General features: G+C 35.9%; 2 protein-coding genes across 5 annotated transcripts; both read right to left on the minus strand.

Annotated features, from left to right (window-relative positions):
- Positions 1-16: 16 nt before the first annotated feature.
- LOC105207915 (E3 ubiquitin-protein ligase MIB2) lies at positions 17-8,780 on the minus strand. The gene is made up of 12 exons (XM_026133213.2): positions 8,237-8,780; positions 7,394-7,854; positions 6,686-6,801; positions 6,219-6,607; positions 5,702-5,914; positions 5,432-5,609; positions 5,025-5,286; positions 4,646-4,957; positions 4,150-4,513; positions 3,217-3,428; positions 2,622-2,866; positions 17-2,485 (listed from the first exon to the last, which is right to left on the minus strand). The coding sequence occupies exons 2-12, from the start codon at positions 7,822-7,824 to the stop codon at positions 2,172-2,174; spliced, it is 3,036 nt and encodes a 1,011-aa protein (XP_025988998.1). The 5' UTR covers positions 7,825-7,854; positions 8,237-8,780; the 3' UTR covers positions 17-2,171.
- A 4,585-nt stretch (positions 8,781-13,365) lies between these two features.
- On the minus strand, positions 13,366-17,033 carry LOC105207914. Of its 4 annotated transcripts, none has more exons than XM_026133156.2 (5): positions 16,840-17,033; positions 16,018-16,694; positions 14,576-15,807; positions 14,127-14,322; positions 13,366-13,773 (listed from the first exon to the last, which is right to left on the minus strand). In XM_026133156.2, exons 2-5 carry the CDS (start codon positions 16,583-16,585, stop codon positions 13,499-13,501), a joined length of 2,271 nt encoding a protein of 756 aa, XP_025988941.1. In that variant the 5' UTR covers positions 16,586-16,694; positions 16,840-17,033; the 3' UTR covers positions 13,366-13,498. The 4 variants fall into 4 exon arrangements, with proteins under 4 accessions (XP_025988941.1, XP_025988940.1, XP_025988939.1 ...); XM_026133155.2 differs by having other exon boundaries at positions 14,576-15,420; positions 15,502-16,694; XM_026133153.2 differs by having other exon boundaries at positions 13,499-13,773; positions 14,576-16,694.
- Between the last annotated feature and the right edge of the window lie 887 nt (positions 17,034-17,920).

Raw genomic sequence — 17,920 nt, forward strand, 5'->3', positions numbered from 1 at the left:
ATTGAATTAAAGTTCATTTACCGTCAAATTGTTTATTTAAATTACATTTTAAATTACAATTGTAGAAATCTATCGACACTTAAGAATTACGCTGTAGCCTTACTGTAATATAACATTTTTTGTAATATACGCGCAGATATCTAAACGACAATACAGCTATTATAAAAAAAAGAAGAGAAAAGAAGGAAGAAAGCTAATATCTTGATGACGAAATCAGATTGGCACTCGCAAATTGTACGTTTTTCATCGTGAACGTAAAATTCGCGATGTGTTACCCTGAAAAATTGCTCTCGCCCCAGTAATGATCCATAAAAATCACTCTCGACTTCTCCAACCACCAATGTAGAAATTACGTTAGTCGACGTAAAAGTTGATTGAAAAATCGATTACGCATTTTCCGCTCTGGGGTACACCTTACGACTTATTTGTATTAAATAGAGTTCTCTACGCGCCTTGAGTACAAGCTTTTTCGTTGTGTTGAGTAGAAAGGCAAGACGTTTAATACTGATGGAAAAAAGTTCTAAAAGAATCGCATATAATTTCCGAAGATTCCCAAAAGATCGATTTCTTCTCGTGTTAATAACAAGCTTGTACCTAGGCAATTGTCGGTTTCTTTATTAAATGCAAACACGTTGCTTTTCCTTTGTTAAAAGGTGCGTTCATGACGGGAAGCGCGCTTAAAATTAATTGGTTCCACTTGTCGCATTCGATCACAAATGAATCACTTTATACAAATAAGTATAATTATTCTACCTAGAAAATTTGGCTATAAGACTGGATGTCTCCTTTTAGCGTGGGATTTGTCCCTTATTTATTACGCAAAACGTTCATCGGATGATGTAAATGTGATGGAGAAAAGGGGGATACATTTAAACGCATGCTACATCAGATTCTCACAGTAGGTATCAATGAATACTTTCGTCATTTTTCTCGGAATGTTTGCTACACTGAAAACATTTCATTGCGATATTTTTTTAAATCCGCATTAAATATCTAGCTTTGCGAAATAGTATATATTATTAACCCTTCAGCTGTTACGTATCTCTATAATGATTTCTTTTTAAACGATTATTTAGAACGAAGCGCTACTATCACTTTTTTTTATATTTCTTCTCTTCGTTATATATGTATAGATAATAAAAACAAAATATAAAAAATCGCAAAATCAGTCATCATCGCATAATCGTTTAGTCGTGTTTAGTCGCGTTTCGAGTTGTACTGTAGCTAAAGGGTCAACAAAATATTTTACAAAATGATCGATGTATAAACAAAAGATTTCTTGGCAAAAATTTAAAAAAATTTCTTGATCATAAAAAACCAAAGCTCGAGACAATTCAAAATTAATCTAAATGTGCCCCCTTCCCTTTTACTGCGTGTGAAGCAGCAGAAGTTTGCACAGTTTAAAAGTTTTCGAACATGTGAAGTGTTCTTTTTTCCGCAGTACTGTGGCGATATGTACGAACGTTTCTATGAGCTTCTATGATTGTTGTCGCATAAGCACGATCGCGTTTCCTACATGAAAATGAGAAGCTCGTTCTTTCGTGCTCATTATCCGCGCTCTCTTTAAATATGATTAAAAAATGGACGGGATAAAGCACAGGCGAAAACGCCGATTCATGAAGAGGAAAGTGTACACAGTGTACATCGCGCGTATTTGTGTACGTGCGCGAGACACAAGATATCTCCGTATTAGTTTTTACTAATCGATTACTTAACTAATCGAAAAAAAAACGAGGTAACGTAAAATCGAACTATCTCGTGTCTGCAAACGTAATTCTTGCGTTGCGCGCCAACTTGTCTCGCTATGGCACAACATTGGTGCAATATAATGGAGAGCTTTATTTCTCGTTCTTTTATACAAATTATCGCGAAAAAGAGGTGTACATTTTGGCAGTTTAATTTCTTCAACGCACAACGTGACGCACGTTTTGTTATGATCATTTTTTTACGCTAATACCGCGATTGGCAAAATTCCCCGTTATGTGAGTAAACAGAGTGTCTGGAAAGGAACACAGCTAATAAAGAAATTTTTGCGTATTTCTCATTATAAGCTGTGTAAAATCTAAATTGTTCCAAACTGGACACGTCAGGGCTGTTTTACCATTATCTTTCCTCCCGTGACGTGCTGTAAATCAACGTACCGTATAAACGTGTGATCAATAATCGATCTTCTAATATAAATTGATTTTCTTTGTAATCGTTTTGCGGCACATGTGACAGGTCTTCAGCGGAGCGGCACAGAGTTCGCATGCACCGTGCCCACAAAGAAAGGCGACGTTACGACGACGTTCCATGCAGATGCTGCACATATTCGCCTCCTCGAGATCAGCGACTCTAGTTTCCAAATAACGTAGTCGCTCCAGATCTTTGTCTTTTTCCTTCTCCCTGTCGCCGATTTCTTCCTTCCGTTTACCCTCCAATGATACGTTTTTCGATTTTTCATCCGAATTGGCTATGGAAACCTCGCCTGTCGCCAGCTGACCGTCTAGACAAATATTCGAAGATGATATGAAACTATTTCGTTTTATAGCTATAATTTGTAATGTAGAATATCTCGCAAACACTTATAATGTACATTCCTTAACTTAGATCATTTGCGGAAAATCGATAAAATCACGTACCTTGAATCGTTTGCGTTTTGACAACGGCATGGCCGCAACGTGCACAACCAACGAGTGTAACGCTACTGCTTGGATTAATTCGGTTTTCCTGTTTTGTATCTCCTATGATTCCGGAGCAATTCCGACATTCCGCAGCATCGCCGGAACCGACTATATTCTTTGTCCCGCGCAATCCTTCCGACTGCGATACATTATCTATCCGATACGTAGGCTCTACATAATCGGTCGATGGATTGTTCTCTATTCTGCAAGATGAATAAAAAATTACATTTTCACATATCAATCAATAAATTGTTAAAATCAATTAAGTGATTGGAAAGATCAGTTTTCAAAATTAAAAATTTTAGGCTACATAAGGACTTTGTTAAACCCAATTAAACTTGGGACTAACACCGAGACTACATTCCAAAACATTCTCTCAGAGGAAAAAAACTGGCCTCTAATAGACCGTTCGATACTGGCGTTAAAACCGTAGATTTCATATATCTACGGATATATGTAGAAGAGACAAGCCTACGCGCTGACGAGCGTATGGCACGCGAATAAGAATAAGCCCATACATATCAAAATGTTTGCTGATATTCTTTCGACTTACTCTAATTGCGTGCTGTGACTTTGGTATTTATAAGATCGTAAGAGATCAGCAAGCACAGCGGCCTGTGGATTGCCTTCCAGAAGATCAAGCGGTGTCTTGTCCTTGTTATTTTTGACATGTTCAAGAAGTTTGCAGCTTCTATCCACGCTTACCAAGAAACAAGCTAATGCTAATTCAGTCTTTGCACCTTGTCTCGCCAGATTCTGCCATATCTGCTCGAAAGATAAAAGATATTTGTTAGAAAAGACTGATAAATTTTATTTTCATTTTCTTTTTCTTACAATCAAACTTATAAAATGATTTTAAAAATTCAATCAATTCTCTCAGTCTCTCTCTCTCTCTCTCTCTCTCTCTCTCTCTCTATATATATATATATATATATATATCAAGAAAAAAAAGAAACTAAATTGCAAAAATAAAAATAATAAAAGCCAAATTTTATTAGTTAATTATATCTAGTTTTACTTTTTTCGTGATACTATATGCCTTCTTAAAGTGATAGAATTATTGACATTATAGGGTACAAAATTCTTCGAATTGGTTTTACAGAATTAAAAAAACTTTTAACATGTGTAAAGTACATACAAGAATAAATCGCAGGATATTCAAATTAATTTTAGGAACAAGAAAAAATTAAAAAATTATTTTGTCGGTAATTTTTGTTTATTTTTAAAATTGAGTATTTTACTACTTATTCTTGTGTGTACTTTAAATGTATAAAAAAATTTTTAATTTTTTATAGCCAATTTGAGAAAAAATCTATAAGCTTGTTTCATATCAAATGAATTATCCTGATTATGATTCGTTTCATTTTTAAGGAAATTATTAAGCTTTAAAATATAAGATAACACATAATTACATGTATAAAGCTAAAATATATATAAAAAAGTGGTTTACGTGTTTACGTAAAATGTAAAAAGTTAGACAACATACAGCATATATAAGCGGTGAATCACGGCTACTTTCAGGTGTAGGCACGGCAGTTTGTTGATTCGGACTCTTGGCTATTGCGATATGCAATACAGAGTCACCATCTTCGTCCGTGCTACCGATGTCCGCATTGTGATGAACTAGGAGCTCAACGAGCGACCAGTGTCCCTGCGAGGTCGCTAAGTGCAACGGCGTTTGCCGTCGATTGTTGCGTAAGTCCACTTTGGCGCGGCCACCGTTCTGCGAGAGAAGAATGACCGCAACTTCCCTGTGTCCGTTCAACGCTGCTAGATGCAACGCTGCAAATCCGTCCTCCTTTTTCACGTCTACCAAGTGACGCGCGCGCGCAACCAACCTCTCCGTTGCACTGCAAATTCACAGATTTTAAGTAAATGAATCAGATGAAAATGAGTTTAAGCACGATCAAGCTATATTGCTACACAGACATAATCGTATTGAAGTGTTATACGGCTATATTAATAAAGCCTTATATACGTACTGAGCATTGCCTTTGAGGGCGGCGTGATGCAAGATGTTGAAGCCTCGTTTGTTCCTTAATGTGAAATCGACCCTCTCGCAGGAGCATAACGCGTCGATCACGTCTAATGCATCTTTTCCGATTGCGTCGTGTAATGCTGTGTCGCCGTACGAGTCCTGGAGATTGACGTCGCAATGATATCGCAGCAACACCCTCACGCAATGCACATGCTGTTTGTTAACCGCCACATGTAGAGCGCTACATCTACCGTTATTGACGGCATTGATAGACGCACCCCGCGATAACAGTAGATCCATTATTTCCGGCTGATTGCTAATTAAAAGAGAGAACGCCGATATAGTTGACATCATGGAAGAGCTGGTAACAATTTCCAACGTACCCAAATGCCGCATAATGCAAGGGTGTATCTCCATCCTCGTCGATTGCACGTAGAGAAGCACCAGCGTCTAGAAGGAGAGTGCAGAGCTCACGTTGACCTTGATGCGCGGCTACTTGCAAGCACGTTTTCCTACCACCGCCAGGAGCACATGCATCCACCCTACCGGGGTACTTTTTGAGAAATTCCCGTACCGCATCTACCCCAGCTTCGCCTCTAGCCGCGTCTCTTAATAGCTTTTCCACTTCACTATCGGTACCATCAACTATATTATAAGAACAAATTAATAAGTCTTGGTTTACATGCAACCACATAGATAAAATTTTCTTTTGATCAATTTGATATTTATATGCTACCTTTTTAATTTTAATGGTAACAAAAATTCATGTATATAATAAAAATAAACGTACCCGAACGATCCCTACTTCTGTTTGCATCATCGTGCGCAACAGCCGTGGCATTTGTGGCAGAAGATACCGGAACCACACTCAAAGGATTAAATGTCCATGTTTGACCATGTATGTCTAACGCCACGCGTAAGTCACCGTCAGAATAGATTTTAATTACTTTTCCGGTTTTCCCTAGAGCCTACGACATAAAGCACAAATCCAATATCACACATTCATTTACTACAGCTATTTTCATAGCTGTATTAAACAAGAAATATATAAATTGCTAACATTTTTCATGACATCTATCCATTCACCGTGGCCACGTTGATATTGCTTGACGGCGGCCAAATCACTCTTTACGCGGACTATATCACCGAGAGAGAACGCATCTTTAGCGGTAACTTTCGTCAGAGCACCCGGGTGGAAGGTCCACCTATTATGACAGCCTTCGTACTGTACGCGAATATCTCCCTTATCTGTAATTCGGTGCACCGTACCAATCTAGATTTAAAATTAAAAAATTTAGTTACATGACGATATTAATTTTAATTAAATATATTTCAATATTAATTTTATTTAAATATGTTAAAATGTAATTGATCTCTCAAGATTATTGAATTAACTTTGTTGATTCCTCAGCTTTATTTTCAGACAAAGTTAAATTTTAGTTCAGCCTTAACTAGGCTGAAATAAAATTTAACTTTGTCTGAAAATAAAGCTGAGGAATCAACAAAGTTAAATTTTACTTGACATTAATGTTTATGGAAACAATTTGTGAACAACTATGCTAACTTTTGCAAAATACCTTTCCTATGTATTCGGCCATACGCGGATTCCATCCACCATGACCGTCCTGCATCTCCTTTAACATATCGACCTCCATTAACACTTTCACCTTGTCACCGACATTAAATGTTAGAGGGTGTGGACTAGACGTGACGCTGGCGACATCGCTCTTCGTTAGAGTCGTGTTGTTTCCGTTATCCGGTACGGTCAAGACTGGTTGGCCGAGTAACGGAAGGTGTTCCTTGTAATAAGTACCAGCATTAGCCTCCTCCACGTAACACAGATCCACGCAACCTTTGAAACCTAATCGATACACATTAGTGCTGCCCGTGGACCATGTAACAGTAGCAACGGATCGACTGCTCTCGTTGTCCCATCCGCGTATATCCATGACTCTACCAGTTTTCCCTGAAATTCCAAGAAAAATTAGAACAATTTATTATAATATAATTCGTTTAATAATTTAATTAAACAGAATATACAAACCACGTCCACCATCCTGACTTCCCCATTCCCAATCCGGTCCGCGAATGACTTTTGCTCCTATAAAGATACCCTTCAAAGGTATCTTCGCACATCCTTCTCTCGGTTCCAAACGAACTCTGTGCTCAGTTAAAAATATAATTGCGATTATATTATATGTCACAAATTATATAAATAACACAAATTAATTTAACATAAAAAATAACAAGAGTTATTTTTTGGTCCAAGATTTTGGTGCTTAATAATGTTTTTATATCAATTATTAAATATGTTTCTCAGTTTTATAAATTAATATAATTATCAAACTTAAAACACAATCTGAAGTTAGAATATCTCAAATTTATTTGATTGTCAAATTTAATAATAATGTTACAAGCATCTTTAAAAAACTGTAAAGAATTTATTGTTAAAAAACTTGTTATAAAGAATTTTATAATTAGCATAAATTTGACGATTAAATTAATTTGAAATGTTATTTCTGGTTTCAGTTTAAAATTGTGTTTTAACAATTATATCGATACCCAGTTTAAAACTAAAAAATATATTTAATATATGATATAAAAATATTATTAAGCACAAAGATCTGCTTCAAAAAATGGCATTTTTTTCTTGTATCTTGTGTTATTTACATAATAGTCTAATATCTTATTATAATATAAATCAATATTCTAACTTATAATTTAATTAAAATTATAATAAGTCAATACTCACCCTATGGAATTTGCTGTCTGATATCTCTCGAAGGTGTGAGTCAACTCGTGTACATCAGCCATGTAGCACTGTGTGCAGAGATCGTAGTCGAAACATTCTGTACATTTCCACCTTATGCCTATTATCCCGTGCCTCTTGCAACCGTCACAGATGATATTAGAGTGCTTGACACCGGCGGCCGCGTTATCGAACACCAATAAATCATAAGCACCCTGGTATCCGATTCTGTAATTGCTCCTCGCACCGTGATCCCACTGAACGATGACCGTTTTGTCCGGCGTTCGATCGGTGGGATTCGGACTGGAAGTTGAGTTCCCCGTGGAGGGAGGTCTGCCGATCTCCACGATCGTTCCGGCGTGACCCTCGCCACCATCCTGATCGTCCCATTTCCAGTCCTGGCCGCGGACAACTCGCAAACCGACTTCTAGCATCTCCGAATGTATAAAATTTGACTTCTATCCCTTTAACAAAAATATTGTATACATTGAGCATTACATTGTAATGTTTATATTGTGTACAATCCATGTATTTTATCAACGGAACAATAATAAATAACAATAATTGCAATGTAACATGCTCCACATACACTTGCCTAAATAATCGAAAACTGTTGAAAACTATCTCATTATTGGTTCGTATATCGTCGAAAAGATCATCGGTATAACTTTTTTTTTTTAACAAGCCCTCGCTGCGGGAGAGCATTCGCTTCGCGATATCCACGTTCGGAGCCCCGTCTACCGAAATGGAATCAAAATCAAGTTGAAACTGCTCGATCCGCAGAGCTCCGTTTCCGGGAACCAGATTCCGAGGAAGAAGACGAGGGAGAGAGATACGTCATCATACCTGAGGGCAACCCCGCGCTCGATCCTTATGAATCATACGCTGCGGAGCGGTGGCGGCGACGACGACGACGGCGGCGGCGGCGGCGGCGGCGACGACGACGTGAACGGCGCGGCCGACGTTCCGCGGGACCGTGCCTGGCGGGCACTAGCGTGACGCGCGCTGTAGCTGGTGACCGGTCGTGGCAAAGAGCCGCCGACATTACGCGGCATCGTCGCCGTGGAATCACGCGCGCTCCATCGCCGTGAGGATGCAACGACTGCGACGGCGATGACGACGACGATGTTGGGTTCTCACGTCCGCGATGTTGACGACGATAACCTCATAACCGGGCTCGCTGACGATGGCGCCTCCTTCGATCCGGGGCACATCGGTCCCCCTCCGATTCAACTACGGATGGAGAATTAGACGTCTCTCTCTTTCACTAGTCGCGCGCGCGCATTCGCTCTCTTTGTCTCTCGTCCTTTCTCCCGCCCCCTGCTCTTTATCTTTCTTTTTCCGTCTCCCCGGTTCGTTCTTTTCCTCCTTCCGATTCTTCTTCCACACGGCGGCACGCCTTCTCTCTCCTCCCCTACGATCGCACGAACGTCAGTACGATGGAATTTTTTTTATTGAATCTTTTATGTAATATTTCAACGTCGCATAAAATAATTATGTATAGATGTAAATATGTGTACATCTATAATAAATAATAAGTATACACAAAGGTTGCGATACATGAAACCGCGACGGTTTCGCGCGCATTCGAAATATATGCATCGTATCTAGATAGACTCGTGCGTCGTGATCATTGGCCATCCGGGAAAACCGTAACGTCACGCGGCAGCTGATCAGCTTGGCAGCTTTACGATAGACGTCAATGATACGTTGTATGTATGTACGGTAGTATCGCTATAGATACGTGCAATCGACAGGAGATTTAGGGATTACTCCTCGACAAAACTCTGATCAACTTAATTGGGGATTAACTTACTAAGTAATATATCTGGACTACTTTGTAACATGAAGTATTAATTAATTTATTGTTTAACATATAAAAGAAGATTCTACTTTGGATCGGAGACTACTTACAAGTTATATATATATTACAAAGTTTTCGTTTAAATAATTATTTTTTAAACATTTTCCTTTTGCAAAATTAATTCAGTTCCGAATATAAGCTTCTCATTTATGTTATATCAGTCAATTTTTATTTAGTGTTGTTTCTCTAAAATTTTAACACTTTTAATTACATACAGCACAAAATACAATATTTCGGCAATATTATAGCAAATTTGCAATAATTTCAGCGTATAATTTTAAAAACATTGCAAAGTTGCTGTAATGGCTAGAATGTTAAATTCTGTGCTGTATATAGGAAACAATTCTAAGCTAGTCACCAAGTTATTCGGAGTTTGTGCAAATTCTAAATTAAATTTGATTTTGTTTATATTCACGCATCATGTAAATCCGTAGATTTTATAAATCTGTCTCAACAATATCTGTCTTTTTTTTTCTTCAAGAAGAGACCAGGACCAAGATTTTCGTTTGGATAACAAATTCTCGATCAATTCTGCAATGCCAGAAACTTTTAGTAATTTTGCGATCCTTTTCTTTCTCAGGCTGCGATCGGAAACATCACGAATGCCCCTATATATCATTTTATCCTTGTCGGTCATCGAATGTTAAATAAAAATAAAATCATACATGAAAGCACTCAAGTGATGTTTTCAAATGTAGCATTGGCTGGCTACGTACCTAGTACCTTTCAATGGTTTTTCCCGTTCTTGGGTTTGAGTTGCAAACACATACATCATTAATATATAATTATTAAATAAAGTTTGTTTCAAAATTAGATTTTAAAGTTAAGACTATAAATGGATGTTTCTTATATTATTATAAATAGAATACTTGGAATTATACAAATTGTATGTTTTTATTTTTATTCAATTGCATGCAATATTATTTTCTATAATTGTCTATAAAACATTAATAAATATATACAATTATACATTTTATATATATAGTGGAGAATAGGGTAATATGGCACCCATTTTCATTTTATTGAATAACTTTGTTTATAATTAATATTTTCTATTGAAACTTAAACGATTTCATTCGTCTCAGAGTGTTGTTTGACAGATTCTAGATTCAAAGTAATAAAATATTTATTATTTAGGACGTGATTTATAAAAATCTAATGCACTAATAATCGGTGGAAGAAAAAAGTGATTGTAATATGGCTATCCATAAAAATAATTTTAAAAAATTAGTTTAAAAGAAACACAGTATTTTGTTACAAAATTATATAATTTTTAATTTTTCATTGTTTAGAATTTTCCTGCGTTTAGAAGCTTTAGAAATACCATTAGAAATTTCATTAAAAATATCATTTCATCTCTGTTTAACATTAAACAACAAGTATAAAATGATGTCTCTATGTTTCTGAACACTGCTCTTTAGAATGGCAATCGATTTATCGAAGAAATTTCGATATAAATATTTCGCTTAGAAAACCATATTAATAAAATTCCATGTTATTGTTTTAACTTTGTATAATTCGAAATGTATACGGCCGAATAAAAAGTTAAATAACAAAAGAACACTCGAGTGTATATATCTTTGTGTGATAATACACTCAAGTTTAAGAATAATGAGGAAGTGTATGTAATTAAAGGTTAAAAGTGTACCTTGAAAAAGTTTAGAAGTGCTCAAAAGTAAAAATGCCTTATAACAATTTTTAGTTATTATGTATTAGCATATTAGCATTACTAAAAAAACGGCGGGCTACTAAACAGATAACTCCATAAGCAATTGTTAGAATACGTCACCTAATAACGGAAATAATAGGGGTAGCCATAATACTCTCTCTTCTCTATATATAAGTTATATATGTCATTTTTATATATATACACACACACACACACACACACACACACACACACACATATATATATATATATATATGAAATTTGGTGATGTGTAATTTAATTCTATTATATACATATAATAGTGTTAAATTAAACAATAGTTACAATTACAACATCTGCAAATCAATTATTAAATTATATCATTATTTTCACTATTATTATGTCATAACAAAGTCCTTATGATATAAAAATATTTACATTATAATTTACAGTATAAAAGTACCTATTATTTTTACAATGCTTTTTAAATGGTAATATTTTATAATATTAATGCACGCACGCACGCACGCACGCACGCACGCACGCACGCACGCACGCACGCACGCACGCACGCACGCACGCACGCACGCACGCACGCACGCACGCACGCACGCACGCACGCACGCACGCACGCACGCACGCACGCACGCACGCACGCACGCACGCACGCAGCACGCACGCACGCACGCACGCACGCACGCACGCACGCACGCACGCACGCACGCACGCACGCACGCACGCACGCACGCACGCACGCACGCACGCACGCACGCACGCACGCACACACACATATATATATATACATATATACAGAGTGTAACTAAAAATACATATATCATGAGATACAGGTCAAGAATCCAAGTCGAAAAGTCCTGAATCATTTTTTTATCTGAGCTTTCTGTTTGTAGTTATATGGTATTGAAGTTTGCGAATTAGCGCCCGTTTATAGATGAAAAGCAGGGACGGAAAGTAGTTACTCCTTACTCCTGCTTTCCATCTATAGACTGATTCGCAAACTAATAAATGCAAATAGAATGCTCAGATAAAAAAATAATTCGGGACTTTTCGACTTGGATTTTTGTCCTGCATCTCGTAGTGTATTCTGTGTCTTTTTAGGTACACCCTGTACTATATATATACACACTTATACGTACATATACATATATCCATATATTATGTGTGTATGTTACACATATACATACATATGTATATATAATAATGTTATGTAATGCCATTTATGTGACACATTTGCAAATATTTTCAGTTAGTTAAAAATAAAGTATTATTATACAAAATATTCTTTACAAGTCCACTAAGGTAGGTCATTATTAATCGATCTTATATAGACAAAAATTTTTGTTTTTTTTCCAATTGTCATGATGTTGAACTACAGAAAAGTTTAATCAATGATTAAACTAGGAAAGCCTCTGAAAAAGTAAATCAAAATATGAATTAATTCCGTGAGAGCCAACACAAGATGTTCATATGTAAATTAATGTAATTAACAAGTAATTATTATTACAGACGTTTCGATTCTTAGTTTTAGGTCAGTTTCAATGTAAATATATTACTCAATTCCATTTGCAATGATTGAGATAATCAAGCTTGTGTAACACAGGCACAAAAAACAACAAATACAAAAAAATCAATGATTAATTTTCAGTATTTCCACATTAATAAATAAAACAAGTGTTGCATATGTACATAAATGCACATTAAAATTTAACAACATTATTTGAATATTTTGTGTTACAAGTTTCAAAAATTTCTTTTATAATACTTAATAGTGTATCAACACTGGAAGACGTCTAAAAGTAGCTTTTACTAAACTTTTATTACTTAAACGGTGATTAACTTGTAAAATGATAGACTAACTTTTATTAATATTAATAATTTTGTAAACAATTTTATCCACGAAATTCGTCATTAATAAAATTAATCAGACTTTGATTGAAATCATCTTAAAAAATACTATATACGTCATTTTGACTAGAAAGCCAAATTAGCATTAAAACTAATAAATTACAAAGATAAGTTTACTTTATTTACAAACGTAATCAATCAAAGGTTAAACGAGTAAATTGAAATATAATACATCTTATATGTAAATATTTCATTCATTTCCGATTCTTATTCTCGTCATCGAACGAAGTAACTACTCAAATCCATATTTTTATTATTTTATTTTATTTTATTTATAAGATTTTACTGTATATAATGTTATACTTTCAACGTGTAGCTTCTCTTATTTCGAATACTTAAAATTTGAATAAAATAATTAGAGGAATCTAGATATACTCGGAAATAGATAAACCATCTATCTATTAAGATGTACTTCAATTTACCTGTTTAACTTTCGATTAATTACATTAGAACTAAAATAATTTCTAATAGTCTTCGTATCATACACTTAATCCTCACTCAAAGTCAATTTGACCCTGTAACGTCATTTTTATATATTTTTTTTGCAGTTTAAATTTATGCGATTTATATTTTAGGGTATCAAATTGATCTCATCTTGGATCGGCAAGAATTAAAATAAACTTGCTTAAGTATGTCTCATCAAAAAGTCGTCACTTCGTGAAAACCAAAACGATTACGTTGTATTTCCTTCTAATGACATTTTGAAAGACATCTTCATATCGTTAAGTATGGTCAGAGGCGTTTGTCCCGCATAGTTCGCAATGGTTGCGACCGCTCCGGCTCTTAACAGTGCTTGCATCACCAACTTATGACCATTGTCTATTGCATGAAACAAAGCCGTCCGTCCAGATTTTCTATCCTTCAGGTCTACAGTCGCGTCAGCTGATAACAGCGCCTTGACCCCTTGCAAATTACCAAGTCTACTACAATAATGTATTGCTGCAAAACCTTCAGAGACAATAGAAATAAATTAAACGACGTTAAAAAGAATTTCTCGCGCAATTAGTTCTATAAACTATTTCTTATATGCTTATTTTATATATATATGTATATATATATATATATATATATATATATATATATATATATATATAGGACGTGCCAAAAATCACAAATTAAAATACTACAGCAAAAAAATTCTCGAAAAATTTATTTGGAATCAAAATCTAGTTGAAAATTGCCATTGCATTGTATACGAGATAATCAACATCTTAAGTACAAAAATAGTAAATTGGATTTTATTTTTGAACGTGATTTGAAATTATGACATCTATGGACAGACTTGTATATGTAAATCTTACCCTCTGAATCAAATTGATTGAACAACTTTGGATCTGAGACCCGGCTAATGAGCATCGGAAGTAAAGATGACGATTGTTTACTAGCTATAATTACCGCCGATTCATGTATGGATCTTACTGGTTGCGCTCCAGCATCGAGTAAGAGTTTTACTATTCCACTGCATGCATCATATTTGATCGCTAATTCCAAGCTCGTCTGCGGAACATATAAAATAATTTGTGTATCGTATTTTTTAAAATTAAATAACATTAAATTCAATCAAAAATAATTTTGATGTCTACTATTTTAACAACATTAAAACTGATGAACATTATGAAGTTCGAAACGTGTGTACTAATTAATAACTTAATATTAAAATATAATTTTCTATTCATCTTTATTTGAATTGCTTATTTCTTGGCCTTCTTAATTTTTTAACTTTTTTAAATTCAAAATTGGATAAACTCACCACTCCGTCCTCAGTCAATATATCAACACTTTGTTTACAGTACTTCAGTACTACTAATTGTTTCTGAACAAGAAAGCTATTATTGTTTATGACAGCATTATGTATATTTAGCATGCCATTCTGATCATATTGTTTGATACTTTCGAAATCTTTTTGCAAAGATTTTAGAAGATTGTGTTTTTCATTCGTCACCGATAGAGTCTCCTTTATTTTAGCAGTATTTGATTCCTCTTTCCAAAATTCTTCCACTAAACTGTCTAAATCAAAAGGAATTTCTTGCTCTACTACATTGGAATCTTTGGAAACTAAATTATTAGAATGTGGCTCATTTGCTAATAAGTTTTGATCGCCAGGCATATCATGAAGAGTAATCTGATTTTGTCTATACATATTGTCCAAGTCCTTGTTTATTAATATAAAGGATTTGGGATCAAGCAGGCCAAACACTGTGGTTTGCACTTGTGTATCGTGCACAGTTTTGTGAGCCTCCGGCGGACGTATCGGGACGTACTTCTCGATCCCGATGCCACAGTCCGCGAGGGCCTTCAGCGCCAATTCGCGCAGCTCATGGTCTTTCACGCTGTCCATCGCCTTTCTTATAATGTTTAATCGAGTCGACAATTTCTTTTGAGATATAGCCTTACTCTGCACATTTGATTGCGCTTTCACATCAATGTCTGTAAGCTGTGAAATATGTTGCATAGAACCATCATTAATAAAATGATCATTTTGAGATCCTGCCTTCAAGTCCTTGCTCTGCATATTGTTTCTTGCTGTACCGTGATCGACGCTTGTCACACTTTCACTCGTAAATTCTACTGGAGTACCATCTTCCTGCATCAGACCTGTATTTTGATTAAACAAAAGAACCTTATTATTAGGTAGAATTGTCATAATATTTTGTGTCTTCATCTCTGATACTTGACTCTTAGAATCTGGGTCAGGTTTAACTTCAAGCAAATTATCTCTATCATACGAGACTTTATTATTGAAATTTTTTCTATTATTACTTAAGTCATGCTGATTAGATCTTGGCATAAGATTTGCCACACTCTTCAGCGATGTGACTATTTTTCCATTTTCTGTGTTTTTTATAGTAGCAATGCATTTTCCCTTACTTATTTTAAAGTTCTTCCGAGGCAACAAAATGTTGCTCTCATTGTTATAATTTATGAGTCTTTTGCAATTTGCAGGGTACTGTGATTCAATACTTTTTTTATACAATGGTATTTCTGTAATTGAAGCAACTTTATTACTCTTAGCTGTAGTCTCTTGATTTTTTATGCAATTATAATCTGTATCACCTGTACCATTCTGTACTACATACGTCTGATGATTGCTATCAACAGTTTGACACATAAAATATTTAGAACTTGTACCACCCGTAGATGGCACCTTAGTTGTATTAATACTATTATTATATGTCTGTTTTTCCATCTTACCTTCCATACCTTGATTGTTTGAAAGTATTCTACTTATTGGTAGAATCAATTGTGGTTGATGAGGTAACGTGTTGTTATCCTTCCAAGAGACGCTGCTGCAAGCTTCTGTCACTCTGATTAAGTTATTCTTTTGAATCTTTTTGGTACCTTGCTTAAGTATTCGTGGAAGCACTCTTATTGAACCTGGAGACAGCTTCAATTTGGTTACTGACTTATTGATACCGGACTTTGTGATCATAATCGCGTTCCCTTTCATTGGGTCATCGGACCGTAGCTTTAAGTTGAACTCCCCTAGGTCCCTGCCACCTGGAGATAAGATTCTCAACTTTGGAAGATTGTATGGAATTCGACTCTTTGTTTTGGATAACACCGCATCGTCGGGGGGCGTAAAATTTGACGCAGTAGACTCCATGGAATTTACACCACCCTTCAAGGCCTGTTTCATCGTGTCGGGGTACTGTCGCGGCAATTGGAATTCCCGCACATGCTCCACCGGCCGCAATCTGCCCCCATTCATCAGCATTGTGCATCTCTTCTTCGCCGGTATAAGCTCCGGCAGATTGTCCATTTACAAAACGCGATTCTCGAAAAGTAATAGGCGACATAAGCTCGCCCCTCTGGCTTCGCGCCACTTCTTTCGATCTCGTGGAAATCCCGTTGAATATGGGGGATATAACCTACGTCAAATAAATGATAGTGATAAAAGTAGTTCTTCGTCAGATAATAAAACATGCGTAAAATTCAGCGAACTGGATCGCGAAATTGACTTATCGAGATTAGTTACATGCATGTGCAATAGTAATAAGAAAAAGCAGGAATCACCTTTATGAAACGGGAGATCCCGGAGCAGTCCTCTATGGTTAGTTCTTTATCGTTACACTAGACTACATTGGGTGCTTTCCAACAAGAGTGCCACAGTGTGACACTCTTGTCACACAGAGTGTGTCACACAGAGAGACACAATCCGTTTGTTTTCTGTTCCTAAACTTCCTGAATTAGTGTGTACTTAAAATGAAATAGATATATATTTGAAAGTTAGTGAAAGCAAGATGGAACGTTCCAGTGCAGTCTAGTGCAGGAATAGAAAACAAGCCTAAAGGGCCTCGCACATGAAATGCATAACAGAGAATAAGCGTAGCATAAGGCCTCTGGACCAATGGGAATCTTATGTAAATCAATATGGCGACTTTATGCTGGATACTCATTGGTCTATCGGTTTTATGTTGTGCTTATGTTATGTTATGTATTTCATGTGCGAGGCCCTTAATGTAACACAGTTGTGTAGTCTAGAGTCCTATATAAAGAGAGAAGCGACATTGATGTCCGAAACTCTGATTGGTAATCTGATTGATACTTGATTGGCTAAGCGAGCAGCCATATTGTGACCACAGCTGTTTGCAGAATGATACGAATGGTGTTTGATGACGTTAGAGCGGTCCCAAAATGGCGGTGGAGAACTCAATTGGATACTGAAGGTTGTGGTGGGGGTTTGATGTCGCTTCTCTCTTTATATAGGACTCTAGTGTAGTCTAATTGGAACAGATAAGTTACCAAACACGGTCACTAGAGTGCATAAAAGATTACGTGCTCCCGTACTGGAAATGGGTAGCTTACGGGCTACGCTACTAGCTCGCGTACTGGATTTTCGTAATAGATCATGTCCTATTTTTCTTACGTGATTCTGTACTGGTTTATTGTGAAAGCCAATCAGGACGCAGTCTTATAGATTATACTGGGTTATACCAGGTTATACTATCGAAGTGTTGTCAAAGTTCAAACGTGAATTCACTTCGCAAACATAACATCGTGCAGAAATGAAAAGACTTCAAAATAGTCCAAAGAAAGTATTTTATGTTTAATAGAGGCCTACTAATAAGAACCATGTTTATATGCGATAAACACA

This window comes from Solenopsis invicta, chromosome 3 (genome assembly GCF_016802725.1).
Source record: "Solenopsis invicta isolate M01_SB chromosome 3, UNIL_Sinv_3.0, whole genome shotgun sequence".
NCBI classification, from domain to species: Eukaryota; Metazoa; Arthropoda; class Insecta; order Hymenoptera; family Formicidae; genus Solenopsis; species Solenopsis invicta.